The 26,663-nt window shown below is 40.3% G+C and overlaps 4 protein-coding genes across 5 annotated transcripts in view; all 4 read left to right on the top strand.

Moving 5' to 3' along the window:
- The first annotated feature begins 3,464 nt into the window (after positions 1–3,464).
- Positions 3,465–6,625, top strand: arl13a (ADP-ribosylation factor-like 13A). The gene is given in 10 exon segments (XM_027022582.3): positions 3,465–3,507; positions 3,510–3,591; positions 3,729–3,799; positions 3,894–4,143; positions 4,314–4,419; positions 4,614–4,819; positions 4,925–5,024; positions 5,149–5,398; positions 5,484–5,597; positions 5,765–6,625. Coding segments are annotated over 10 exon segments (1,299 nt in total). The 5' UTR covers positions 3,465–3,479; the 3' UTR covers positions 5,857–6,625.
- Positions 6,626–6,994: 369 nt separating this feature from the next.
- tmem35 (transmembrane protein 35) lies at positions 6,995–9,552 on the top strand. The gene is made up of 2 exons (XM_027022585.3): positions 6,995–7,401; positions 8,301–9,552. The coding sequence occupies exons 1-2, from the start codon at positions 7,282–7,284 to the stop codon at positions 8,661–8,663; spliced, it is 483 nt and encodes a 160-aa protein (XP_026878386.1). The 5' UTR covers positions 6,995–7,281; the 3' UTR covers positions 8,664–9,552.
- A 382-nt stretch (positions 9,553–9,934) lies between these two features.
- Positions 9,935–21,876, top strand: cenpi (centromere protein I). The gene is made up of 20 exons (XM_027022595.3): positions 9,935–10,178; positions 10,992–11,129; positions 11,370–11,488; positions 11,591–11,698; positions 11,840–11,888; positions 12,004–12,050; positions 12,263–12,352; positions 12,465–12,596; positions 12,700–12,825; positions 14,361–14,481; positions 14,630–14,724; positions 14,999–15,116; positions 15,559–15,623; positions 15,882–15,991; positions 17,054–17,189; positions 17,295–17,419; positions 18,404–18,452; positions 19,965–20,183; positions 20,829–20,870; positions 20,960–21,876. The coding sequence occupies exons 1-20, from the start codon at positions 10,016–10,018 to the stop codon at positions 21,104–21,106; spliced, it is 2,199 nt and encodes a 732-aa protein (XP_026878396.2). The 5' UTR covers positions 9,935–10,015; the 3' UTR covers positions 21,107–21,876.
- A 638-nt stretch (positions 21,877–22,514) lies between these two features.
- The window catches only part of drp2 (dystrophin related protein 2), an 87,541-nt gene continuing 83,392 nt past the window's right edge, over positions 22,515–26,663 (top strand). The window contains exon 1 of one of the 2 annotated variants that reach the window (XM_081698909.1): positions 22,515–22,772. The gene's annotated coding sequence lies outside the window, so the exon portion shown is untranslated. Of the gene's footprint in view, positions 22,846–26,663 lie in introns of both variants that reach the window. The other variant, XM_081698910.1, reaches the window with a different exon arrangement.

The following is a 26,663-nucleotide window of genomic DNA, read 5'->3' as shown; positions in this document are numbered from 1 at the left end:
CGTTCCCACGGGTCCTAGTGCCCTTTCAGTACACGTGCTGGCTCCGCCTAATGCTGAACAAGCGCTGTTTTTAATGGGACGATTTTTGGAATGGTGTTTAAAGAAAACTAAACAATAATGCTAACTGGTAGTTAATCTGTCACTAGCTTTCAGTTAGACAAATCAAAGTTAAGCAAAAATAAATATATAAATAAATTCATAATCAAAGGTGCTCAAACCATTTTTCATCCATGGGTCCTTAGTTTAAAAGGTCATTTACATTTAAAATCTTCTGACATTACCACTGCAGCTCACTTTTTGACTTCTCATAGCATTGAATGAGAAATGACAAGAAATATCAAATTTTCAGTGATTCCCCCTCAACGATGGTTAGGAAAACCCTTTCCTAAATATTAACCATGCAGTCACTTCTGGCCTTATCACATCAACCCTTCTACCTTTATTTATTTACCCAATTTCTTGTTTGTCAGTATGTAAGGGGAATTCTTACTGGACTATTAACAACTATAATGCAAATGCTTTTTTTAACCCGTCATTATTATTTGCTATATGAGAAAAATACTTTGTTTGTTCAGGTTTCCCTATATATTATTCTATCAGAATGTCAATAAGAATATTTGCTTTTAAGTCAGCTCTGCACAATTAATTAGATTTACAATACAGATCATGTTGAAAGTTACTGCAGCTAAACACAGTTTTCTCCCTATTAACAGTGTCCCAACCAAGTATGCATGTAACAAAATATTGTTATATTTTGCTGTGTTTCATATTTCACATGGTAGGGTTTGAGAATATTACCCTTTGCCAATTCCAGCGTATATCTTGCTGAATCATAGTCTAGGTCAATGCCCTTTGGTGCATTCTGCCTTCTCTTGTTACTGAACACAGGGTGGTGGTATATTGGGCATCTGTGGCGTAGGGTGTGTGAGAGTTACATGCATACTTGGTCTATCTCACTGTTCCAAAGTAGCCAATCTTACATTACTGTATTACACTGAGGTCCCCAAAACAGCATGGTCTCTAAACAAAGAAGCTTAGTAGCACTGTAAAGGATCAGAGTCTGACCGAGTCCAACAATAAATCCTTGTCTAATCAGGTTTCATGCTAATTAGTTAAGTACGTTTAAATGGCTCAGTGCAGGCGGATTCCATTTCAAATACTTTAAAATACTGTCATAGTCTATGTCTAGTAGGCATTGCGTCTGATATGATGGATGTAGGTATAAAAAGAAGGCTGTTTTTTTTTAAAGCCAGCTGACAGGGCTGTGGCCAGTGCTTTGGCTGGGATTAGTCAGCACATAAATGTAATTGGGCATGAGAATGGAACAAAGGTAGCTGAACATATTTCTTATTTACTGTGCTGATTATAGCATCACATCTGGGAGCACATGGCACAAATGGACCTTCTTTAATTTGATCTTCCTTGATATCGATCCACCAGCAAGCTTTGGTTATTTCCATTACATTATACGATTACAGCTAAGGCTGTCAGGCACATTTGGATGGAGGCCTAACAGTTTCTTGCTTGTGCAAATCACTGGTTTGAAACTCTTGGCCCACAGAGCTTAGATAATGGATATCGATGAAACAAAAGTGATACCAGAATTGATTTTAGGGACCTCTAGTGGTCAGAGTTGTGTGACACATGGAGTGCGTGTTGGTTATTACGCAAAAAAATAGTAGGTCTCTATTTTAAAAATGAAACATCAGTAAATCTCTCCCACACAACATAACAAATATATTGCATATGGCTTATATTTAACTTGATGCTGTGTTCTGGTAGGAGCAAGCAGCACAACAGTCAAGTTTTTATGACAATATACTTCATGTGACAACTTCATGTGACAGTAAGAGTAAGCAAGAAGATAATGACCTGGTGATATGATCCTATAATTCTATAATCTAGTGTGACTAAGGGCATATAAATGAACAGGGAATCTAAAGGTGTCCAGATCCGCAACGTCCGCAATGTCACAAAACACCATAAAGAGAGGGATATTTTCTTAATATGTCTGCACAAGTCTGCATTTGGCCAAATAAAACAAACCTTTACCACACAATGAGGTAAGCAGAACTTGCTGAAGCATATTGGTGAATTATTATTGGTGAAGGGCATAAGCCTATGATTTTTTTTAGCTCCTCCTACATCAGGTGACAGGATTAGAAACATGATTTGAGCCTGATTAGAAACTCACTGCACTGTTCAAAATGTCACAAGAGAGGAAAATTCAAGCATGCAAGTAAATACAGACATATTACTGTAAGTACATAATAATTTGTGTAATAATCTCATCTGTTGTGCTGCTTCTTCTGTAAATATTAACACGCCCCTCCCCCAATCCCCTGCGAAATTACTGTATGTGTAAGGCTCTGGTTCCATCTACTGCATATGTAGCAAACTCATTTATTCTTAAACCCCATGCTGATTTAGCTGTTATTGTGCTGATAACAGTTTCATGTTAAAGGTACATGTTCAGAGCATAGCATTGCCATTCCTGATACTGCACCTTTTCTCAGCTTGTTTGCACACAGGGTTTTGCTTCTCAGGTGTATCTCTTCATATCAGTAATATGACCTCTCAGCCTAGTTGTTCTTTTATGGGTCAATACCTTAAGATTTGCATTATTCAGTGGCGATGTTTCGAATGTACTTAATATACATTAGTGCTTGTAATGCGCTAATCATTTCCCATTGTTCCATTGGAATAGTGCATGATTCTGGGAAAGGGGTCAGTGTGGGCAGAAATGGGACAGCATAATGGCCTCAGACTGGTCTTTAGGAGCTTACTGACACTGAGCAGATGTACGTCGAAGGGGATAACGCTCATGTCTGACCAGGGCATGTGCTGTTGTGATTAAGGTCATTTATTTGCACAGGGGGAATGGAGCAGACTGGGAATATCTAAACATGATCAAAACCTTGCCAGGGGTAGAGGTTATGTGGTTAATTGATTCTTTGGCAGTGTCTGTTGTGCACTCGTTGTTTGTGATTAGTGGTGTGTGCTTGTTTTAACTATAAGACTTCTTTGTGTTATTCTAAATTGGGCAATTTTTATTTATATATATATATAAACCAGTGAAAAACATGTTTTTGTATTTTTGTGTCTCACACATCGAATTTCTAATAAGCATCATAAAAATAAATATTTATTTTATGTACCACCTTTTATTTTAGTTCTGATATCCCAAAATGCTTTACTTACAAAAAGCTAAACAAAGTTTATGTGACATAAGGAAAATGTGCAGAAAATTATACCGCACATGTCCTGGTAGATTAAAAGTTGCATATAGCATTGCAGGCAATAAACATTGAAGCACATGAACATTCAGAAAGTTGTTGAGTTATGAATGGAAGTTAGCTTTGTCTGAAGAACTCAGTCTCCTAGAGTTAATGCCCAAACCAGGTGACATTATAGTTTGTGACCTCTCTTTGCTATGTATATACTGTGTTGACTGGAAGCCTACTGCGCTTGCTTTGTGCATGTTTGATTTAAGGAGAAGCTGGTGCACAGTTGCTCCCTTCCTCAGCTCAGTATGTTCAATCTGATGAGCAACTGCTGCAACTGGGTCTCCAGCATTCAGCAACCCATGAGGTACAGGCCCACGGATCTAATCAATGCTCTCTGACTTTAGTTGTGCTGCTTCTGTGCTTATCAGAAAGAGACTGCTTAGTTGTGTGAATGGCAGGTTGAATTGAAATTGTGAATGTACACCTTTTATGTTCCCTCAGGAAAGTTACTGTGCTCGTGGTGGGTCTCGACAAGGCCGGAAAAACTTCGTGTGTCAGAGGCATGTTGAGAAGTAAGCACGTGCCAAACAAATACATACGGAAATCATGCTTATACGTTTGTGAAGTTAACACTATATAATAGTTTCCGCTATCGCCCTTTTTTAGCTCCCACTGGAGATGTGGGCCCTACTCAAGGATGTGTCTGCAATGAGTTGAGGGTGGAGAACATGCTTGTTAACTTGCTGGATGTGGGTGGAGGCCCTGAGGCTCGTGTCTCCTGGTCCGAGTACTATGCCCAGGCCCATGGAATCATCTTTGTGGTGGACTCAAGTGACAGACAGAGAATGACAGAGGTCAGAGGGCTCCTGACAGACATGCTGAGGCATCCCAGGGTGGCTGGAAAGCCCCTATTAGTGTAAGCAGTGATTTTTGCTGACATACACGTGTTCAAGCTCGGTTGCGTCATCCGAATTTTCAGTTAGCCATTTATTCCATGTGACCATATAGGTTACAGCAGTAGAATTATATCGGTTGTGCATACTAGTTCCAAATTAAAACAATTCTAGTTGCTGCTTCTTTTTACAGGTTAGCCAATAAACAGGACAAAATGAGTGCCTTGCTGGGAATTGAACTGATTGAGATTCTGTCTCTGGAAAAGCTGGTGAATCGAAGCCGATCTCTGTGTCACATTGTAAGTATTGTACTACATTATAGAATAACGTGGCACCTGGTGCATGCATAACCTGGGTCAGAATGTCCCTGTAGAGTAACTTGGTCGAAAACGAAACCTACAGTATTCCTTATCATTGGCCACCATTTTATTTACATAGGCTAATTAGCTGCTGGAAGAGTTGCACAAACAATAAAACGTTTTGCCTTGCAAAGGAGTCGTGCTCAGCCTTAATGGATGCGCGCCAGTGGTCAGACAGGAAGACACTGCGAGGGATCACATGGCTACTGCGGGCAGTCTGCTTGGACTACTCAGAACTCTGCACCCGTGTCATCGGAGATTTGAGAAGGCCCCCAGGAGCAGAGGACAGAGAGAGGAGGGGGAACAGGAAGAAAAGGAGGAAGAAGAACAAGGACGACAGGTGAGGGTTGCTGCGTGCGCAGGAGCCACAGGAAGTGAAGCGGGACTCACTGGTGGCGATACACTATATATGTGAGCATGAGTTTACCGGTGCTTCCATCTGCAGAGTAAAGGCCAGTGACATGGATTTCAGCCAGGGACAAGCAGTGCTGGAAATAGAAAGTAACAGGACTGCTCCACAACCAATCAGAGATGTTTTTCAAATGGTAAAGTAAAGGGTTAAGTAGAAATCAAAGGTTGTTGTTGTGTGGTGTTTTTTTGTTTTTTTTTAAGCCAACATTCATAAATTGCATTCTTGGCACTTCACTGAACTATGTAATCCAATTATAGGAGAGCTCCTTGAAAACAAAACTGAAGACAAAGAGGAAAGTGGGGGTTAAGATCAAAAGTCAAAACGATGAAGAGGAAGAGGATGCAGAAGGGCACAAGGCCGAGCAGCAGGACCACAGTGAAAAAGAACAAGCCAGCAGTACCCTGTTGCCACGGAGACGTGGGAAGCTGAAGTGCAACGTGAAGCTGAAGGAGGAGACCTTGGCTCGTCCAGGATCCCTGAGCGGTGATGACTGTAAACCGGATGAACGTATGCTGTCCACTTTACGCTGTGTGCTGTTCTAAGTCGAGGATCTGCATGACGGGCTGACTGTTGACATGAGATCCTATTACAGGGAACGAACAAGAGAAGCAGGGAAAGGTGGTGAAGGGGAAAAGGAGAAATAAGATAAACACAGAAAAGATACTGGCAGCTTATACGCAGCCGACTGACCTGTCTGCCACGTTCGGTGAGTGTCAGTTGATCTTCGGTCCCTCACATATCATCTTAATGCTACTTGATCAGACCTGCCCAAAAGACATTCTGAATAAATCTAGAACTTAAAAAAATAACTGTTAGCCCTGATCTAGAATTTCAACAGATATTTATTTGTTTATTTTGCCTGTTTTCTGGTAGCTCTTTACAGAAAAGCACTTTTGGCTCTAAAAGGCCGACAGGACCAGAGGAGTGAGAAGACTGAGATAGGAGGACAGAAGGAGATGATGTAATGCAAAGACCTCTTCAGAACCTACAAGCTCAAATATTTTGTCCTTTAAGGGATGGATTCCAGAACAGATCTGACTCATGACGTCTGAGATGTCCTGGATAATCAGGATTTATAGGACTCATAATGCTTTCCAGCAATTTTAAATAAGGGAACAAAGCATTTTTCCTAATCATGTAACACATGTTGCTATTTAGGGAGTACATCTGAGTAAGTCACTTAAAAAAGTAGGCCAGATGAATTTATAGTAACATCGGTAATGCATTTTTAATTCTAAATGAAAAAAATTTTTTTTTTTTGTGGGATATTTTTAAAGCATTTGTTAAATGGACTTTCTACTACCTTTCAAAATGCAGTTAAAGTGGCAGTTTTTATTCAAGTATTTTCCTGTTCATGTGCTGTAATGCAGAAGATGGGAAGATATAATTATATCTCATTTTCAATTACACAAATTGTATTTTCATGCATATTCACATGTCAATGATGCACAACAAACAATATTTTGAAAAGTGGTGCAGTGATGGGGAGGGGCCTTTCCCAGGTGGAGATCATACATTTCAAAAAGAATTAAATAATAAGGGCCTCCAGTCTATCTCTGCAGTGGGGGCCAAGACCTTTGCACAATAACACTAGATAAACATATATGGTGCTGTTTATTTTAGTTTATTTACTGTTCTGACTTACTTACGTCACAGTGGTTTAACACTGTGTACGCATATTCATGACATGGAGAGCCTGATCAATTATACCTATTAAAACCTCAACTGAGATCATTGCATTTTTTTATGTTTTTAATTAAAAAGAATTTTTTTAAATACAATCCGTGCTTTTTATAGGTGTTGGTAAAATGGAACCGTGATGGCTAAGATTCATAAAAACATTCTCTGAGGGTTTTGTTTTGGGTTTTTTTCTATGGATCACCGTGTGCATTATTCACCAGAACAATCTTAGGAAGTGTTGAACTGGGGTTTGTTGACCAGTTTTTTTTTTTTACAGTGTGGCAAGGCACATTATCTTGCTGAAAGGGGCAACTGCCCTTAGGGATCTCCCAAATCCTATTTCCATGAAGGGGTGTAATGATCTGCGAGAATGTTTAGGCAGCAAAACATTGCCCCTAGCATCAAAAAAGTGGAAGAATAATTTTCTTCAAATTAAGGGTGTCTCCAGGACTCGGTTATGATCTTACTAACAGAGCATGGTCCATGCAAGTGTGATTTCCGTGATTCCTGAAAATGGCCTGCAAATTGAAAGAATGTGAGTTTGTTTCCAACACCGCCCTCTGGCGTCCGCAGTGGAGCAGGGAACGGAACCGGATGGTATAGCACCATATTTGATTTTTTTTTTTTTTATACCATCCCCCCCAGCATCTCCAGGACACCGAAGCGAGGGGGAGACAACGGATGTTAGTCGTAACTAGACTTGACCGAAGATGGCCTCGCCAAGGACGATAACCATTGTCGCGCTCTCTTTTGCGCTGGGTCTTTTTTTTGTCTTCATGGGTACGATTAAACTCACACCAAGACTAAGCAAGGATGCATACAATGAAATGGTAAGTGTCCGTAATTTACAGCACTTCTAGGCTACTGGCCAAATGCAGCGGCTGCCCTGGGCAAGATGTTCATTGTTCGATAGACAATTGCGAATAAACATAAAGATTTTTCTTTTCTCTTAAGTGAATACCTTTAAACAACATCAGAATCCTATTTTGTTGGCCAAGGATTTGGTTATTTTTATTACTGGCTAGCTGGGACGCCTGTAATTAAATCACTTGAATAAATGTACTTAAGTCGAAATAAAAAATTAAAAAAACCTAGAAAAGACGACTCCATCATAACCGACAATAGCATAAAAACAGACTTCTAAGGCAGCTAAAAGCTATAACACCGATGATAAAGTCTTGTAAGATACAATGAACTCTGCCGCAACATTTGTCTCATATGAACCGTGCAACTAGCGAGGTGCTAGAGGTCCTACAGTGCGGTCTAAACCGTTTGCTCTGAATGTCAGCGCTGGACTTATGGAGTATCATTATTCATATAAGTATCCTTTTATTGCTTTGTCCAAATGTGGCCCTCGGGAGCTATGTATCAACGTCTGGCGCCATAGCGTTCAGTAGCAATGGCGGCGCTTTCGAGCAAATTCTACCATGCACCTGCTGATACTGGTGCAGAGCAGACGTTGGTTAACATCCTGATGTTAGACTCCCCTAAAACCATTAACCAAGACTTCAGAAAGTGGAACCAGCTAACGTGTAGGAATATTAGAAGCTACTCGAATGCCTATTGTTTAAAGCAGCGTTTCCCAACTCGCTCCTCTAGTATTTTCAAGTATGACAATATAGATATTTCTTTAAGCATGTGCTAAAAAGCTGAAAACGTAAATGTACTATTGTTCAACTACATTTTTTTGCTCTTTTTTTTTTTTTTAATTATTATTATTTTTATTTAGAAAAGGGCCTATAAGAGTTATGCCAAGGCCCTGCCTGCCTTGAAAAAGATGGGCATAACCTCAGTGCTTCTCCGCAAGATTATTGGCACTCTTGAAGTGGGATGCGGCGTGGTCCTGACACTTGTACCTGGGAAACCAAAGGATGTGGCCAACTTCCTGCTGCTCCTGGTCATGCTAGCTGTGCTCTTCTTCCACCAACTGGTCGGAGATCCTCTCAAGCGCTACGCCCATGCGCTGGTCTTCGGCATTCTCCTTACCTGCCGACTCCTGATTGCTCGTCAGAGTGAGGACCGACCCGAGAGGGAGGAAAGGAGAGAAGAGCAGATCAACGCTCAGGAAAAGAATAAAGTAAAACTTTCTTAGCTTCTTTTTTTTCTGACTGCAGTAGCTGTAAGAAGAGGCATGGACGATTTCTGAATAGCAGATTGTGTTTCAAAAAAGACAGTTATAGACACAATGTGATTTTTTTTTTCTTTTCTTTTTTTTTTTTTCATCCCCGTAAATGCCGTTCCACATTGTTTTTGATTTCAAGATTTTTGTTTAGAAACCACATCCTAAACATGAACTCAATAAGTCAATAATCTCCACTGTGGCAACACACACAGCTCCGTGGCCGAAGATGAGACTGTTGTCTTTGTTGGTCACTTTTGTCATTCTTTCGGCATTTCCTTAACACTGACCTTTACTAATATTAATATGACACTGTAATATTAGCTTTAAAAGCTTATCATTGATTTTGATTATGATTTTGATTTTCAGCACCCTAGACTGACAATTATTTACAACCTGTATGTATGTAATGGCTTCCTAATTGCAAAATATTACTTAAAAATTCTTTTCATTATGGAATGGAAAGGAATTCACATCCTGGAATTAATTTCATGACTGTTTAAATTTGGTCCAAGAATGCTGTTTGATTTCTATAGTTTTTACCTTTTCCAGTAGATCTATATCACAGGAAGCTTCCTGTCTCGTAGTCCAGTTTCAGTGCATGATGATCCAAATCCCTTGTCTCAGGTGAACCCCAATCATGAAAATGTAACCTGTTTGTTCATCTCACTTTTCTGTTTTGTGAAAAAATATTGTTTTGTGTGCGTTAGTCTGAGAGTGTTTTGTTTTTTTTTTTAAATTATTTTCTTTTTATAAAGGAGGCAATTTCACCAGCGTCGCCTCCATTTTTATCTTTACCACATTGATTTATTAGATGTTACTTGTAAGACGTTGTTCAATAAAGACACCCCTATCCTTAGAATCATTATAATTCTATTTATTTATTTATAAACATATTAATTTATTAATTATAGATTATTCATTATTTTTTTTTACTTAAGTGACGTCAGTATTGATGTCATACTACATAAGAGCAAAAAAAAAAAGAATAAATAAATACTAAATAAACAAATGTAAAGTCTCTACAAGAAACGTCATCTACGGGAATAACTCATACGCCCGAACCTGGTAAGCTGCCAGATCTACTTTTGCTTTGTTTTTAAATCTGATGTTAATTTATTTTATTTTTTTTTACCACACTCCCCGAGAAATGCACACCATTGACGTTATTCTGATAAAACCCAAGTCACCTTTCATACAAAGGCGGAGGCAATCTAGTGCGCATGTCCAAACGGTCGCGCGGAGGGTCGGGGTTTTGTTTGAATTGTGTGAGGGAGGAAAGAGGCGTCAGGCCGAACGGAGTTAGCGGTTAGCTATGTAGCGCGATGGCAGGCGCATCTAACCTGTCGGGGTTAGCTTTGGAGACCTCCGGAGAATTACAGTCTCCTGGCTCTGCTTCAAGCAACCGGAGTTTACGGGTGGCGGAGAATGTGAGGAAGAAAGGGGAGAGAAATCCCTTTCAGTTTGCGCTGAACTACCTTTCCCAAGGTAAGAAATCTTGAAGTTCGGATGGCTAACGCTAGCTAGCAAGTAAGCATTTTAATACAAAATAGCTAGCTAGCGTTAGCTAACGTTTAGGTAGTTTAGCTCATAATCGTTTAGATAATTGAATAATAACAATAATAAGATTTCACAAACGAGGAAAACAAACTCAGCAATAGATTATGCTGGTTAGGATTTGCTTGTTAGCCTAGCTAACTACCTACCAAGATGACCAAGATAGCTAGTTAGCTACCCTAGCTAACTTGGTTTTCATAACGTTAGCTGGCTAGCAAACTATTGAAGACACAATTTGATAAAAGTTAAGTTAATGTGACATGTAACAGCTGGTTAGCTGGTTCTCAGCTGTTAGACTTAGTTAACCGGCAAACACATTTTATATGCGGGTTAGAGTGAGCTGGTAAAATAGGTTAGTTGTTTGCATTGTCCCTTGAATGCTTGTGCATTATGAACAGTCATTAATTAAACTCTTTCTTAAGAAATTCACTGTAGCTAAATTAAAACAGAGGTCTATGAGTATAAACTGTTGCTCTTTACGACCAGAACTGTCAATTTGTGACTGGAACAGGGCACTCCTCATGAGAATTATGCGCATTACCAGTACGACAAACGACAACAAATCTTTCCGTAACCACAAGCAGCGATCCAGGCTGTCATGTCTTATTTTTCATTTATCACTATAGGGTTACTAGTCATTATTGACTATGTGAAGACATACCAGTAACCAGACAAACTAAGGTGAATGAGATTATCTCCATGTAAATCCACCAAACCTTTGGTTTCTCTGCTTATGTTTAATAGTGCAGGAAGGCACCGTTGTAAGAGGAAATGATGCACTGGAGAGGAACTTGGTTCTGGTGGAGACAATTGCCCTTAGTCAGGGTCTCCCTCCAGAGGCTGTCTCCTTGCTTCTAGACCTGGCATTAAGTCTCCGTGCAGGTAAGGTCATCCTAATACTGATTCCCTTTGTGTTTAAGGTCTAAAGATGTTATATAAATGCAACTTATTATTACTTAAGTTATTAATTATTACTATTCAAGTTATTTAAAAAACTTTCTTAACACTTAAGCAACCATCACACTTTTAATGCTAATAAAAAAAAAAGGATTCTGCACTTCTGAAGCTGTTGATAGTTTAGAGCAGGATTGCATTAGTGTTTGTGTTTTCTCCATTACACAGGTAGTGTGACCTGTTCTCGCATTCTGAAGTTTCTGATACCTGCTTCAGTAGTACCTCAAGAAGCCATTGTACGAGGAATGTCATGGCTGTGTGTAGGAAAAATGCCACTGAACGCTCAGGTAAAACGCTGTTGAGAAAGCTTGTATATCAGTAATGTGCATATACTATTTAACTTTAGAGGGGGGAAAATGCTCAAGCTCCTATTTTTTTCCCTCCTCAAGGTTCTTTTTCTTCGATGGGTTCTCACTGTTTTTGACCTTATTGACTGCAAAGACCACCTGAGAGCTGTCTATGGCTTTATTTTCAGCTTTTTGACTGAAGAGAATCTGGTGCGTTGAGTTTTGTCTTTCATGCCTTATCCTGTATTAATAAAGCTACTCTGATATGACACAAGCTATGTTGCTTCTGGTCTTAGCACATGTTCTTTTGAACTGTTTTTCTAATTTCTTAAGAACTATTTTTCGTTTCAGTGTCCTTTCATCTGCCACTTGTTGTACCTCTTAACAATGAGGGAGCATGGTAAGGTTCTGATTTCATGAATAAATTGGTGGGAAGGTATTAATTCCCCTGAATGCTTTTGTGCACATCACCTGTGTAAATATAATGCACTGTCTGCCTTTGCTGTTTTCCACAGTCCAGCCTTTCAGAGTGAGAAAACTGCTGGAGATTCAGACTCGAATGGTAAAGGAATTTTTGTTTAACCTCTTCTCTGACTTCAGTAGTAAACCTGCTGAAGGTTAAGCACAAGTGAATTTTTCACATTACGTTTTCCTATTTTGTACCGGCCCTTGATGTGGTGACATTCAGTTCCAGGTTGAGATGAGAATGTGTTTATGAAGGATTTGTCTGCTCCATGTTTGTGAGCATCATACTTGTTCTGTGCTCTCCAACAGGGCAAGCAGTCCTTTCTTATGCAGCTGCTGGCCCTCTACAAAGTTTTTCGTCCTGAGCTGGTGACGCTTTCTGTGCCGTCGAGATTGAGGGTCAGTGTATCTGCCTTAAAGAGTGGTAATATTAACTCTGTGATGGAAATCTCCATGTCTGACATACCAGTTGGTCTTTTTTGTGTTTTTTTTTTCTTCTTTCTTTCTCAAGACTGGCTTTAAGAATCACAATTCCACCTGGAAAGCGGCTCTGAGTGCTGTACAGCGGAAGAACAGGACTCAAATGATGGCCGATCATAGCCTCTCTCTGGGGGTGAAAGGGAAGCCTGTCTCAAGAAAAAGGGTGAGATGCTTAAAGCATTTTAAAGAATTTTTACATGGTTAGAATGCTATACACACATAGAATTAATATCTATAGAATGTAACGACTGTTTGACCAATCACAGAAACTGGATCACCTGGAGGTGCCTCCCTTGAGCTCATCGTTTTACACCAACTCTAAGAAAACAGTTTTCCAACTGCAGGAACTGCGTTCCTTTACCGAGTTGCTCCAAAACATCCACAATATAGAGGTAATAACACTCAAAGCCTTTCACCATTTTCACACCTTGAAACATTAGTCTTAGGATGAATTTGGATATTCTTTACACACATTGGTTGTATATCTGTCTTTAGGGCTGTTATAGGCATAATTGATATGTCTGCAATTTATAAATCTCTTATATATGCCTGTAAAGTTTGATGATTATTAATATTCCTAAGCTGTTTTAGTGCTCTAAAACATTTAGAGGCCCATGCTGTTTTCCCATCACCAGGAGTTTCGGATGGGATAAAAGCACACTCTGGCTAAAAGAACTTTAGTTTCAAAACATCCCGAATAGTTTGCTTTGTAAATTACCAGGAAGGGTTGTAGAGGGGTTAAAACACACACCCACACACACAGAGTGGTTTAGTACCCACTTATTTGGTTGAGGTGACTTCACAATTTGGAAATAGTATAGAAAAAAGCTAGCATAGATAACAGGTCATGTGGGAAATGATCCTTTGTGAATAAAAGGGTGGATGTCAGTAAAAAGATGACTTAATCATAACAGTCCTTATTTAAGTTAATTTGGGGTGCAGTTTTATTCTTTGGTCTCTTGGTGGAGCTCCATCATCACAAGACAACTGTAAAGAGCTGTCTTACTCTGCTGTGTGTGTGTGTGTATGACATTTGACTGTTAGTCTGACCGTTTTGACTTAGGTTTGTTGCATGTGGTGTTTTATTACATTTGCATTGCTTACTGCTAAAAACAGAAATGGCTCATAATTTATCGCCAGGTGATGTGATATGAGAGAACTTCGTCAGTTTAATTACAACAGATTGCTCACAGATAGGTGGCAGAGTAGGGTCAGACCGTATAAACCTCAACTGTGTAAGACATGTCATCCTTATGCTTCATGCTACGAACATTCTTTCCCCAGTTTGTTGATCCAACATGTGCAACAAGATGGGACTACTTTTATGGTACAGGTGGTTTAGGGTTGGAGTGCACAGTTCATGTGCGCAGTGCCAACGGACTGAAATCATGCACTGAAGGCAAATCAGTTATGCCTACAGCAAAGGGTCTTGGTTCCTTATTGCCACAGCTGCCTAGATTAAAACCAGTCTTTTCCTCTAATGAATCGTAAGTTTTCTCCTTGATTATGGAAGGAGCATGCCATGCCCATTCACAATCTGTCACTGTTTGTTTGTTTATTTGTTTATTTATTTATTTGTTTATTTATTTATGTGCTCAAGTGCTCACAATGAGAAGCAGCTGCTTGCACATTGACAAAAATGACATGGACCAAAATTGCATAGTGTACAAAAATGACATTGGGGGGGGAAAATTCTGAATAATTGAGTATATTAAAAATTGTGGTTTATGCTTTGCGTCTATGACTCTTGCCATCTGTGTCCATTGTATTAAATTGAATCAGCTCTCAAGAATGCCGAAAACATGGATAAATATAAATTTGATCGGTTCCATTTGTTGTGAAACCTACAGCTGAGGATGCTGCTGTGGTAATGCATTTGGAATAGGGGTTGTGTTCCTTGGTACTCAGAGTATAACTTTTGTTTCAGCTGCCAGCCCAAATGGGGTCTCTCCTCGGATGCTCTCTGGCACTCCATTATCTGGACTGTGTACAGGATGAGTCTGCTTTCCTGCGCCTCAACTTCTGGCTCGGCTACTCACTGCAGGAGGGTATGACAAGCCCTCACCCTGTTTTAGGATGAACTAAACCCACCTCGCCACCCAAGCGGATTTGGCCTGCTCGGTTTGTTGTCTTCCTCTCTGATGTGAGCTGGCGTTGTAGGTTTGCAGTAAAGAACTTTGTTTTATTTTGGGGTAGAGTTCCTGCTTTGCCCTGTGGACGGGGACTCGGACAGTCAGACTGAGGCCTCGCGCTTTCTCGCTACCATCCTCTCCTCACAGCAGTTCCTCCAGGTAAAACTTGTTTGGGTTCGAAAATCCAGACGGTCTAGTTGAGCCGAAGCACGGTTATGTTAGAAGAGGTGTTCATGGGCCAAGCTTGTCAAGGAGTTGTCCTGCAGAACAAACTTTCCTTTTAGTCCACTTTTCCCTCTTCAGCTGTATCTCTCTCTCTTGTTCCTACTGGTGCCTCTGTCAGGCCACTTTAATAGCAGTAGCGCCTGTTCTCTGTGCTAATTGATGTGAGAGGTTTCTGTCTTGAGGCCATGTGCTCCCTTGTGCTTCTCAGGAGAGTTTCCTCAGCACAGAGAGCTTCCTCTACAAGTTTCTGAGCGTGTGGGATGGCTCACTGCTGCGCTCCCAGGTCCTGGACCTGCTCAGCCACGTTCCCCTGATGCCCAGTCACCGTAAGTACCACTGGGCTGTTCTCTCAGATGCCTGTCATGCTCAACATTTCAGCAGATCCTTCAGTGCTTGTCTGCAGGGCATATGCTGTAACTGTGATGGAGGATCTGGTTAGTTCCAGCGGTGTGGTTATGCAGCCTTCAACCCAGGCCTGTTTAAAGCGTATCTCTAATGCTTCTAATATCTCTAAAGCATATCTCTAATGCTAGGATGTTTGACTTTATAGTTAAGCTTGGGCTCAGTAATGTAATATGGGTCCTCTTGTTTGCTGGGCTGTTGCATCATTGCACTTGGTTAGACTGGGGTAGAGTCTGAAAGTGTGTGTTGCCTCCCACTGGTTTCTCTGACTTCATATATCTGTTAAATGTTGTTGTTGTTGTTGTTTACCCTTATTATGAGTATTGTGTGAACAGTTAGAATATATTTTCTGTTCATTATCTACAGATATCAGAATGCTTCTTTTTGAGCCACTGATGCAACTCTACTTCACCTCTTCTGTGTTCTTTAAGGTATGTGTCTGATCTTTCTTTCTCACTTGTTTTTCAGATGGCATTGCTTACATTAAACATAATGGAAACACAGATGATTTACGTGGTGGTGTTGTGGTGATCTTGGTGATTGTCATAAATTTGTAAAGACTGAGACTGTAAAGACTGCATTTATTTTGCATGAAGTGTGCTTTGATCATGTTCATGGTACCGGGAAGAATGGCTTTTGGTTCCTTCTCCAGTCTTCTCTCTGAACGTTGTGTCATACTGCTCCACCAGTGTAGCGTCCTCGAGTGTCTGAACAGCATGCTGTTGAAGTGGTTGACCTGGCACTCCATCAACGCTCTGGAGAACGGTCTGGACATCAGCCTCAACAGCAACGGCACAGTGTGAGCATCCCTGTCTCCTGACAATTCTTGCATTACATTTTGCCATGTGTTGGCAATGACCTCCCAGTCAGGCAAAAATGTGAATATGCAGATGGGAGTAAAACTCCTATTTTATGATGACATACCGAATGTGTTTGTTTAGTTAAAATAGAATTTTATGCAGGATCAGCAATCGGTGATTTAAGAATAGTGATTGTTTACTTAGTGTCAGAGTAATGAACTGTAGGCAACATGTGATGCTGACTCGAAGAACATGGGGGTTATTTAAATTATGCTGATTTTCCAAAGATTTGCAGGTCTTCCAATCTTAAAATCATGTTTCCCGGTGAAGTTGCTTGTAAATGAGATCTTCATCTCCAAGAGCCTTTTTAAACATTACGCAGGCTTGAGACCATGCCATAGTTAAGTGCATATTATCAAAAGCCTTTTAATCATGACTGCTTTCACCTCCGAGATGTGACACTGTAAATTCAGAAGAAATTGCAGTCAGTCGAGGTCATGGTCATGCCCTGTCAGATTTTTTTTCTTTTATTTATATATATATATATATATATATATATATATATATATATATATAATCTCTCTCTCTCTCTAGAAAGTGCTCTGTGGAACTGTGGGTAATGAAGTGTGGTGGATGGTCCCCTTGCTTCAGTGTACTGCCTCTCACTGCCTGATGATTTGATGATTTTTTTTTTTATTATTATTATTATTATTACATTACTGGGGTGCACAGCTGAAGGAGGAATTAAGAGCAAGGTCAAAACCGTATTTGACTGCTTAAATTTGTCATGCATCAATGCAATCACCCTCAGTTGTGCTTTGGGCTGGGGTGGTCTAATTTGCGGTCACCCTCAGTTACGCTTTGGGCTCGGGTGTTCTTAAGGGCAATATGGTGTGGTCTGAGGACTGCAAAGTGAAAGCAAAGGCGAGACGCATCTGGTGTATACTAAATGTAATTTAGGACTTTATATTCCACTCTGGGCCGTATGCTACCTTTTGTCAGCCTGCTTCAAAGAGCATGGGGGGGAAAAAAATAACCCAGGCATGTTTGTCGTTCCACAGCACCATGACCCTGTCTGGGTTTATGGATACAGTCATAGAGCTGGTGCGGTTTGTGGGACGGCTGGCTGCTGAGGGCCTGCGCCTGGAGAATTGTCATGTGCTGCTCCTCAGCCACACACTTGCTTTCTATGAGACGGTAAGCCAAGCTGCTTGCTTTTTTTATGGGTTTGAGTTGTTTGTGTTGCAGTTGGAAGTTCTAATAACCCAGCGTGTGTGTGTGTGTTTCGGGCCTTGTTTCTAGGTGTGTGATATGTTTGTGAAGTATGGCTTGCCTCTGGTCATTATGCCCCCAGCTGATGTTTTTTACCCAGCTCTCCTTGCCACTGATTCTGTCAGTGTGGATCGTCTGGGTTACATCATGTACAGGTAATCCTTGACTGCATAATATATCAGCTTTAGATTTTCTATATACTTTATGTAAATAATTTGGTGCATATACAGTTATCATGTTTAGGATTTAGTAAAATATGTAAAAAAAAAATAAAAATAAAAAATTTAAGCATAGCTGATGGGAACTTTTGCAGCGGACATTTCTTAGATTGGGTGGCAAATACACTGTATGTGGCTGCTGAGAATCAGGGTCTTGGAAGTGAAGTGCCTGTGGTGGCCTGTTGCTGGAGCGTGGGAGACGAGAACCGCTGCTCATACATACTGGTGGTTGTGCTTCAGGGAAGTGGTTCTGAACGGCTGTTGAATGGCAGTTTTAGGGTTAATTATTCAACCCTTCGTGATGCCTTCGAATGGTTATCACTTCAAACAACCCCTATAAATAAGAATAGAGAGAGTGTCTGTCTGGTTGGGGAGTGACTGGTTCAATAAGCATGGTGTGTGTGTGCATGCGTGTGGTAGGCGGTGCTCATTTTCTTCTGTTGCTAGGGTTTTCCTCAGAGAACTCGTATCATTATAAAGTTCAGCTTAATTGCATGTACATTTATGGCATTTAGCTGACGCTTTTATCCAAAGCGACATAATTATAACTGAATACAACTTGTGCAGTTGAGGGTTAAGTGCCTTGCTCAGGGGCCCAACAGCAGCAACTTGGCGGTGGTGGAGCTTGAATTGGCAACCTTCCGATTACAAGTTTGCGAACTTTAACAACTGAGCTACCTCTGCATATTGTAGGCTATGCCTTTTTAAACACTGGTTTGCGGTATAGTTGTGTCTCATAATGTCTTTGTGCTTGTAAGCACAATGAACCAGACTGAATGATTGTTAACTAAATTGTCCTTATAAATGCCTGACTTGTCAACCATGAAAACTGAATTGTTCATGGCCTTGGTTTCTTTCATGTAAGGGTGTTCTTGATGATTGGATCTTCACAGTACGCGTGTTGTTTTTTCTGTCCCGCAGATACCGGAAGAATCTGACCCTGGCCAAAAAACAGGGCCAGCAGAGAGAGGTAATAAGGAGATTGTGTTGTGAGATAAGTATGCAGTTGTGACATGAATACCAAGCTGGTTGTCTGCAAGGGTTTTCTTTTTGCATAATTCACTAATAATGGATAAATTAGACCTCTAAGCTGTGCTTTAGGAACCCATGATAATATTTAATGGAAAGGAGGAGAAGTTAAGGTGTTTCTCTCTCTTCCCTGCTTAAGACAGGAGGATGGACAGCCAAGGTTAGTTAGAGGCCTCAGGGCATATGAAGCATTTAAAAATCCCCATGAATGAACTAGAGCCTGGTCATTCATGTTTTTAAAAGGGTGTTCCTGTAAGTAAATGTTTGATGCAGGAAAGACTTTGCTCAGCTTGATCAAGCCAGGATATCCCATAATTTATCAGAATTTACTCGTGCACAACTAAATATGTCATTTGTGGAGCAAACTACATGTTGAATGCAACATTTAAGGCAACAATACATTACGTGTTGGGCTAAAGTAATTTCATGTCACTACACTGTAGTATGAGTAAGTTAAGGGGAAATTAAGTTTTGTTGGTCTGCAAATTATATGTTCTGGATATAAACAATTATATTGACTTGATGGCTTTCCAATTTTATTTACTGAAACTTAAATACTAATGTGCTTGAGGTTGTCTGGTATAGCTCTTTCATGGCTCAGTAAAATGTTCTTTCCTAGAGGTTGGGGGGATTACTGCCTTCTTTTCTCTAGTTAGTTGACATGCACAAATTTGAACAAACACTTATTTTAAAATGTTTGGTAAAGAGTACGCTAAATTAAACCAGAATGTTTTGCCTTTTGTTGCACCCTGTTGTAAATTGAACAAGCTCAGTCTGCTTGAACTGTGGTCATTTCTCTCAGAGCACACAAACCTCATAGAGCTGCGAGTGCTAGTTTACTCTGCTGAAACAAGTGTCATTCCTAAATCCCCAGTCAGATAGTTAAGTTGAACATTCAAATATAAAATGAAGATGCAGACTTCAGAATTGGTTAAAGAGAATGGCTGGTCCATCTTTAATTGCAAGTTAACGTTATCAAGCATTATTGAGGCACCATCTGGAGACTAACAATCAAAGAATTGATTATGTATTTACACCACTGTTTTGCATACTACTGTTTGTATTTGCCACCATTACATCCAAAACATGCATTAGTTAACATATGCAAACTGATATTCAACACCCACACCAGTTGAAACCTGTTACCACCATATTCCAAGAGAAGACTTCTCTTAACCTTGTCCTAAAGATGATGTTTTTCTCTACCATCCTGAGCCTGGTGGGGAGGTCATATCTTACCCTGAGGTCCAACAAAGCCTATCCTGTATGCAAATCATTCTAAAAGGACAAAGACTCTCTATACTCCTTTGTTTTACTTTATTAATATGTCTAATGCAATGTTAGGCCTCTCTTGCCTCTTATTACCTCACAAGGGTGGTAGGTTGGTACTGTATCACTTCCGCCCATGTCCGTTGGAGAAACTGAAATGAATTTTATCTCCTTGAAATTGCAGCAAACATTTCACATAAGCAGAGTCACGTACCAGGAGTTTAACAAGCACCTGGTGGCCATGGTGAGCTGTCTGTGGAATTCCAAGTCATTCTTATCTGGCACGGGAATTGAGGTGGATGAGCGTCAGCTGATCCAGAGCAAAGTGCCCGACCACTGGAGCTCCTTTGACCTTGTTCACCATCCAGCCTTCTTCAAGTATGCCTTGGAGTTTCACCAGAAGGTGAGCATATGATCTTAAGATTTGAGAACTTGTCAAAGCTACTTTTGTTGTTTAAAGTCAGAGTGCAGGATTTGGCCAGATTATTCAGAGCACAATGAGTATAAAATCTTGCCATTTCATTTTACACCACAGAGCAGGGAGCAAGTTTTCTTTAGGCTAAATGTAAATGTACCCTAGGGTGAATAAACTCTCCTGTGATGGGTGATGTGCACCAATGCCTGGACCCCACTGTAAAGAAATCATGTCCCAGCTAAAGTAAACAAACATTTTGTCTTGTACTTGCTGACAGACTACACCATTTTGTAAACTCATAACACTGAGGCTAACACCTACTCTGATGTCATGAAGAATAATGTTGCTAGCCGTATGACCAACAGCTGGCCAAAGATGTGCATTAAGATGTAAAAATGCTTTTTATTGTACCTTTTGAAGTTGAACAAGGAGGGGAATATGGTATTCATGTATCTTTTATGGATTATGCATTAATCCAGGGTCACATTTTGGTATTCATGGGAGCTACATTAGGTCTGAGTTTTCACCAAATTAATAATAAGTACCTTTTTTGGTCCAACTGCACCGATGAGCTCTGATCTTCTGAGATTTAAAGGAGAGGTAAAATGATGAATATTTATACTTTTTCTTCAGTGCTGGCCAGAGAGGAAGCGTGTGGACCTGGCTTCTATAAAGGTAATTTCCATTTTATTAATGAGAGTACTGATGCCCGTTGAAGTGTTTTTCATTGTTAATCAGGTTTAAAGAAACTCTGCTGTCCTCAGGTTGGAAAATACTGGAACTGGTATGTGGAGTTCCTCTTCAGCCAGGGCTTTGATGGTCTCAATGACTTCATCAAGGTTAACACTGGCCAAAGCTATTCTTCCAGCTCTAGTAGCCAAGGGGACAGTCAGCCCACAGGCCAGCACTGATGATGGTTTAAACGGCTTTGTATTACTTGGAAGATTGCACTGAGACATTAAGGGGACTCTGTTTCAGTGGTCATGTACATATTTTGTGGTCTTTTCTAAAAGGACTTGTAGAGGAAGCCATATTGAAATTGTATATTATTTTGTCTGTATCCATGTAGAGGAGTGTGTATATGTTTACTCTAGTCTGTTAAACTTAGTTAAGTGCTTACTTATTTTAATTTTTTCTGTGAAACATTTGTTTTGCATCCTGGTTTTTTTTTTTTTTAACGTTTTAGTTGCTTCTTTCAGAACCTGAAGTGTCTTGCATTTAAAGACATACAAAGATCAAGATTTATGAAGCTTGTAGCAGTGTATTTTTTAAAAACGTGATTTAACAAAGTAATTATGGTAAAAATCTTAATTGAGGTCTTGTTTAATTTATTTCTTATTTTCAGTAAATCACCAGTACAAGTGCAAAATGTTATTATAGTACTTTTGTTTTAAAGGTCATAAAACAAATCTGTTTTTGTCTGTCCCAATAAAGTTTCCAATAGAGTATTACACCACTTTGCGCAATGAGAGGAGTTACACAGGTTCCCCCTGAAAGCGTCAAGTCTTTATTTCTTACCATTTTGAACGGGATGTCAGTGTTTTTACATTTCAAGTTCAATGAGGCATTTGCATAGCTTTGTAATTTATACACATTCTGCAAATAGTGACCCTGTTGTAACGTCACAACTGTGACATCTGTAAATCTTTTCTTGGCTTTATTAAAATATTTCCAACCTGTACGTGATGACTTCAGTTCAGTGACGTGTTTATCTATTTGTAAGTAATTTTGAATAATCGTGTGTATATATTTAACCTTTGACAAAGTTTTGTCTGCTAAGCATCTGGCTTCAGGTTTCATTTCTTTTCCGTTATACCACGGCCCGCACTACATTTTTGCTTCTGAAGTGTTATTACACTGGAATTTCTCCTTGGAAGAACTGACCAACTTCAGGCGGAGATCATCCCATCTCATTTTCAAAAACATTTGCTTATTTAATCCTCAGAGGCACGTCTAAAAGCTCAACCCTACCAGCGCCTCAGATATGTCTGCTCCGTGCCACTTTAAGCAGCTGATGTCAGCAGCAACGTGCAAGCGGATGTCGGAGCGCTCGCCGCTGCTCAGAGCCGCGGGCTGCGTGTGCACCGATCACTACCGATCACTACCGATCACTTCGCTGCTTGCTTCTCCGGTTTTTACCGGCATTAAGAGATTATCTTCCCCAAGCGTTCAAGCATTCTGTGGGCATCTGAAGTGTTTTCGTGGCATTTTTTTTTCACCCACTGTTTGGGGGGGGGGGAGAAGGTAAGACGTGAAGTGATAAATGTCATCATTTTTAAGACCAAGATCTGTTTATTTTTAAAATAAGATGCTTTAATTTTAGTGGGCTCTGTGAAGATTGCGACTGATTCATCAGTGTTGGAGTAATTATACCAAGTAAAACGGGTTGTCCCAGGAAATGTCTGTCTAAATGTGTCTCGCCGTCAGCCTCGGTTTATTTTGCCGGTGTTAGAATAAAAAGTGCGTGTGTAAAGCGCTCGTGTGTGTCAAGAGTGAAGCTACCCATTGCCCGCGTTACGTGACCAAGCAAGACGAGGAAATCGCTCCTACTTTATCTGCTTTCTTCAGTTTGCCAAGGTGCGTGAAGTCGTCTTGTGGCTTTTGTATGCGCTAGAAAATATCGACTTGCACACGTCCTCGACTTTTGGAGGTAAACTTTGTTTATACTCTTTGTCGATTGATGCCATCGTAACTGATGACCAGTGTCCTCCTCCTCGTTCCTTTTGGGGGATCCGTCCTTTTAGTAAACAAGTTGGCATTCCTATGCGAACTGTTTGTATTTAAAATTGTAATATTTACTCATCATATATGACTAAGGCTTGTTGAAGCAATTTTTGGGAATCATTTACTCCATCCGTTACCGGCACCTGGTATCTGTTCCGAGCTGGCAGTGGGTCGGGCACATCGGATTGTCTGGCTGATGGGAGACCGGGAGGCTACTGATTAATCCTATAGAATGGGTGTGGAGTGAAATGTGTAGAAGAAAGCAACCTGCATTACACCAAGACGTCATTTATTCCCGAGTCTGTGCAGCGTCTTAAGAACGTCTCACCTCTTACTGGCGTTCTCGACACCCATGTGTATTTCAACTTTATAATTCTCACGGCACCTCTCTACCCGACTTGCTCCGAGCTCCGGCGTGTTCATTCCCCCATAGTCACCATTTTGATTAGTCTATTCAGACCTGCATTTAAAAAACAAAAAAACAAAAACATCATTTAGTGTTGTCTGATGATGACAGTGCTTTAGTACCATTGTGAAAGGTGTGCTTTAGATGAATTGTTTAACAGTGTTTTCCATTTGGCTCTGGATGTAACCTGTTTTCTTTGATTCCTTTGTGCCCTTCAGCTTATCATAAACACATGTCGTGAAATGCATAATTCATGTCTGCAGTGCATGTACATAAGAGCGTCTGAGGAAGTTTGTTTCTATACTTCACTTGAGAGATGATCAAAAAATGTCAGCACTTATCATTGCCTCTCCATACCCCAGTTATGTGCTGTGAATGTAAACATGGCAGGAATTGTCATATTGATATTAAAGACATTTCATTCAATTAGAACGCTGCCTTACTGATCTTAAGAAAGCAAGCATGTTAAGTAATGATGTCACTTAAGTGACACATTTCATCAGTAGGCTCCCCACAATGGAGCCAGAATCATCAGGCAGGTATTCTGATAAATAATGCTGTGATAAATCTCACATACTCTCTCTCTCTCTCTCTCTCTCTCTCTCTCTCTCTCTCTCTCTTTCTCTCTCTCTCGCTGTGTGTGTGTGAGTGTGTGTGTGTGTGTATGTGTGTGTGTATATATATATATATATATATATATATATATATATATATATATATATATATATATATATATATATATATATAATAAAATATGTATGTCTCTATCTCTGAAGCCCCCTCCCTGCGTTTCAGCCTCATGGCCTTTGTCACTTTGGTTGGGGCATAAAGCAATATTCAAGAAATAGGAAAGGAGACTGAGCCCTTAGAAGCCTTAGTCCTTAGTCTCCCTGACTGACAGTGCTGATGTCAGTGGCCTTACACACTGGCCATGCGAGAATAAATTGTGGTAATACAGTGTCAAGCTGACATGAGAAAAGCCTTAGTAATGGAACGAGCTGGGAGTCTTCAGGCTTTGATGTGTGTCTCATTGGTAATTGTACCAGCCTTCAGAGAGGTGCTGCCTCCCAGTGCTGAGGAAAAAAAAGGTAAACAACCTTTATGCCCCTCCCCCCCCGCCCCATAATCCACTCGCTGTGTTGAAAGTGGGGGAGGATTTAGAGAAAATGGGAAGAAGAATAGGGATAGAAAAGCAATTTACTAACTCGGTAAATACGAACATGTGGGAACCCGACCCCAGAAATGGAGTCTGGGGAACGTTATTTAAAATCTGGTAACCGATGTGTTCCTATTGACATCGAATGGGGTTGGCATCTGCTGGTTGTGACTGTTCCAGCATATGTCTTTCTTCATGCCCTGGCACTGCAGAGCACAGAATGAGACCCAAATGGCCTACGGGCATATCGGATCGACCACAGGAAGAAAGTGCCTGTGCAAATTACTTGTTGGATCCTGGAACTGCAGGAGAGAAACCAAAGCACCGAGGTCATTATAGGCCTGCTTTTGCTTAGCTTTACCTTTTGAAATTCCGTTTAATCCAAGTTAGTTTCCACTGCTTCTTTACTTTTGGCAATCTTAGGTTTGGCTTTTGTCAGTTTACACTGATAAGCCATAACAAGAAATCACCTGCCTAATATTGTGTAGGTCTCCTTGTGCTTCCAAACCAGCTCCGACCCATAGAGACGTGTTCTCCATAAGACCTCTGAAGGTGTTCTGTGGTATCTGCCATCAAGACGTTAGCAGCAGATGATGTAATTTGCAAGGTGGGGCTTCCGTGGATTGTAATTTTTTTGTAGTGATCCCACATGTTCTGTTGGATTGAGATCTGGGGAATTTGGAGGCAGATCAACACCTTGAACTCTTTGTTGAGATCCTCAAACTATTCCTGAACAGTTTTTGCAGTGGCAGTGTGGCATTATCTTGCTGACAGAGACCCCTGACATTAGGGAATACTAGTCTGCATCAATTAAGGTGCCACATGTCAAAGTAACATACGCATGAATGCCAGGACCCCCAAGGTTTTTGTTCCACACATCTTGTCAAGTTAATTCAAAGGTATGAGTTTAGTTACATTTCAGATCAGGCTTCATTAGTTGTATACAATATTGCTTCATTGTTAGTTTCACTGTAGTATACTAATAAACTTGGCAATTAGGTATGTGTGTGTGGGTGTGCAGGGGATATGTGTGTGAAAGAGGCAGATTGAGGGGGAAGAGTGAGATAAATGGTTTGTATTATCACCAAAGGACTTAAATGTTCATGTTCTAAGGCTGTTCACTGTACAGGAAGGGTGAGTCACTACGGTTTATCTGCTTGTAGCCTACTTCAGGTCAGTATCATTCGATTTGGAATTCATTATCTCATCATGAAATCCATGAAATCAATTTTAATGAACTCTTTAAAACATTAAGAATTGTAAAATGGATTTATTGAAGAGGTGTAGTGCTATGATTAGAATGTAATTGCATAGCTAATGCACAAGCATACATGGTGTCTGGCTCCTGAGAATAAGATGACATTGATTAGTTTCATATAAATGGAAATATTCAGCATCAAAATGATAACTGTGGCTGGTTCAGTATGTTGGTTCATCTCTAGATGTTGGTTCTTTATTCATGATAAGACCACTGAGTAGTTGGTGTAGTAGTTTGCTTTCAGAGTTGAATCGTCCTTGTGAGACCATTGTATAGCACTTTTATTCTTAAATACTGTAAAGTAACAATGTTTTCAGAGTAATTTGTAATCATACATGTGAAATCTTTCATGTGAATATTTGAGTAATCTTAAAATTCCTTTTCTGTCTTGTTGGTGCAAAAAAACCAAAACAACAATCATCAATAAAAAGAAAAACAACCGACTTTTATATTTGCAGTAGATCGTTTTACAAAGCAAATATTATTGTTAGTTTACCCCCAAATTAGCATAAAACTGTAGCATCAGAAGTGATCAGCAATTATTCAGTTTGTTGTGTGGAAGTTCCTAGGCATCACATCACTGCCTGCCCTGCCCATGCATCGATCTCTATTACGTCATGATGACCCACACTCCCAGAAACTCGGGAGTCACCCATGAAGCACCTACAAGGCTGCAGAGAGAGTGTTGCTTTTAGCCCATCTGCAAAAGAAACAACCATCAAGTGCAACAATTCAAAGATAAATGCGAGGTAAGGGATGTTGGTATGTCTTTGCATGGGCAGTGTGCCCTCACAGTCTCCCAGGTGGTCACCATTTATCTCCTGTGATTATTGCCTGGAGTAAGATCTCATTGAGTTATAGATCTTCCAAAGAGGTCACGCATCCCAAATGTTCAGTGGGTATGAAAGTCTCCATGTCTAGCTG

The sequence above is a fragment of the Electrophorus electricus genome, chromosome 16 (genome assembly GCF_041902795.1).
Source record: "Electrophorus electricus isolate QZ-2024a chromosome 16, ASM4190279v1, whole genome shotgun sequence".
NCBI lineage: Eukaryota > Metazoa > Chordata > Actinopteri > Gymnotiformes > Gymnotidae > Electrophorus > Electrophorus electricus.
The sequence above is the reverse complement of the archived record's forward strand: the minus strand, read 5'-3'. Positions and strand labels throughout refer to the sequence as shown.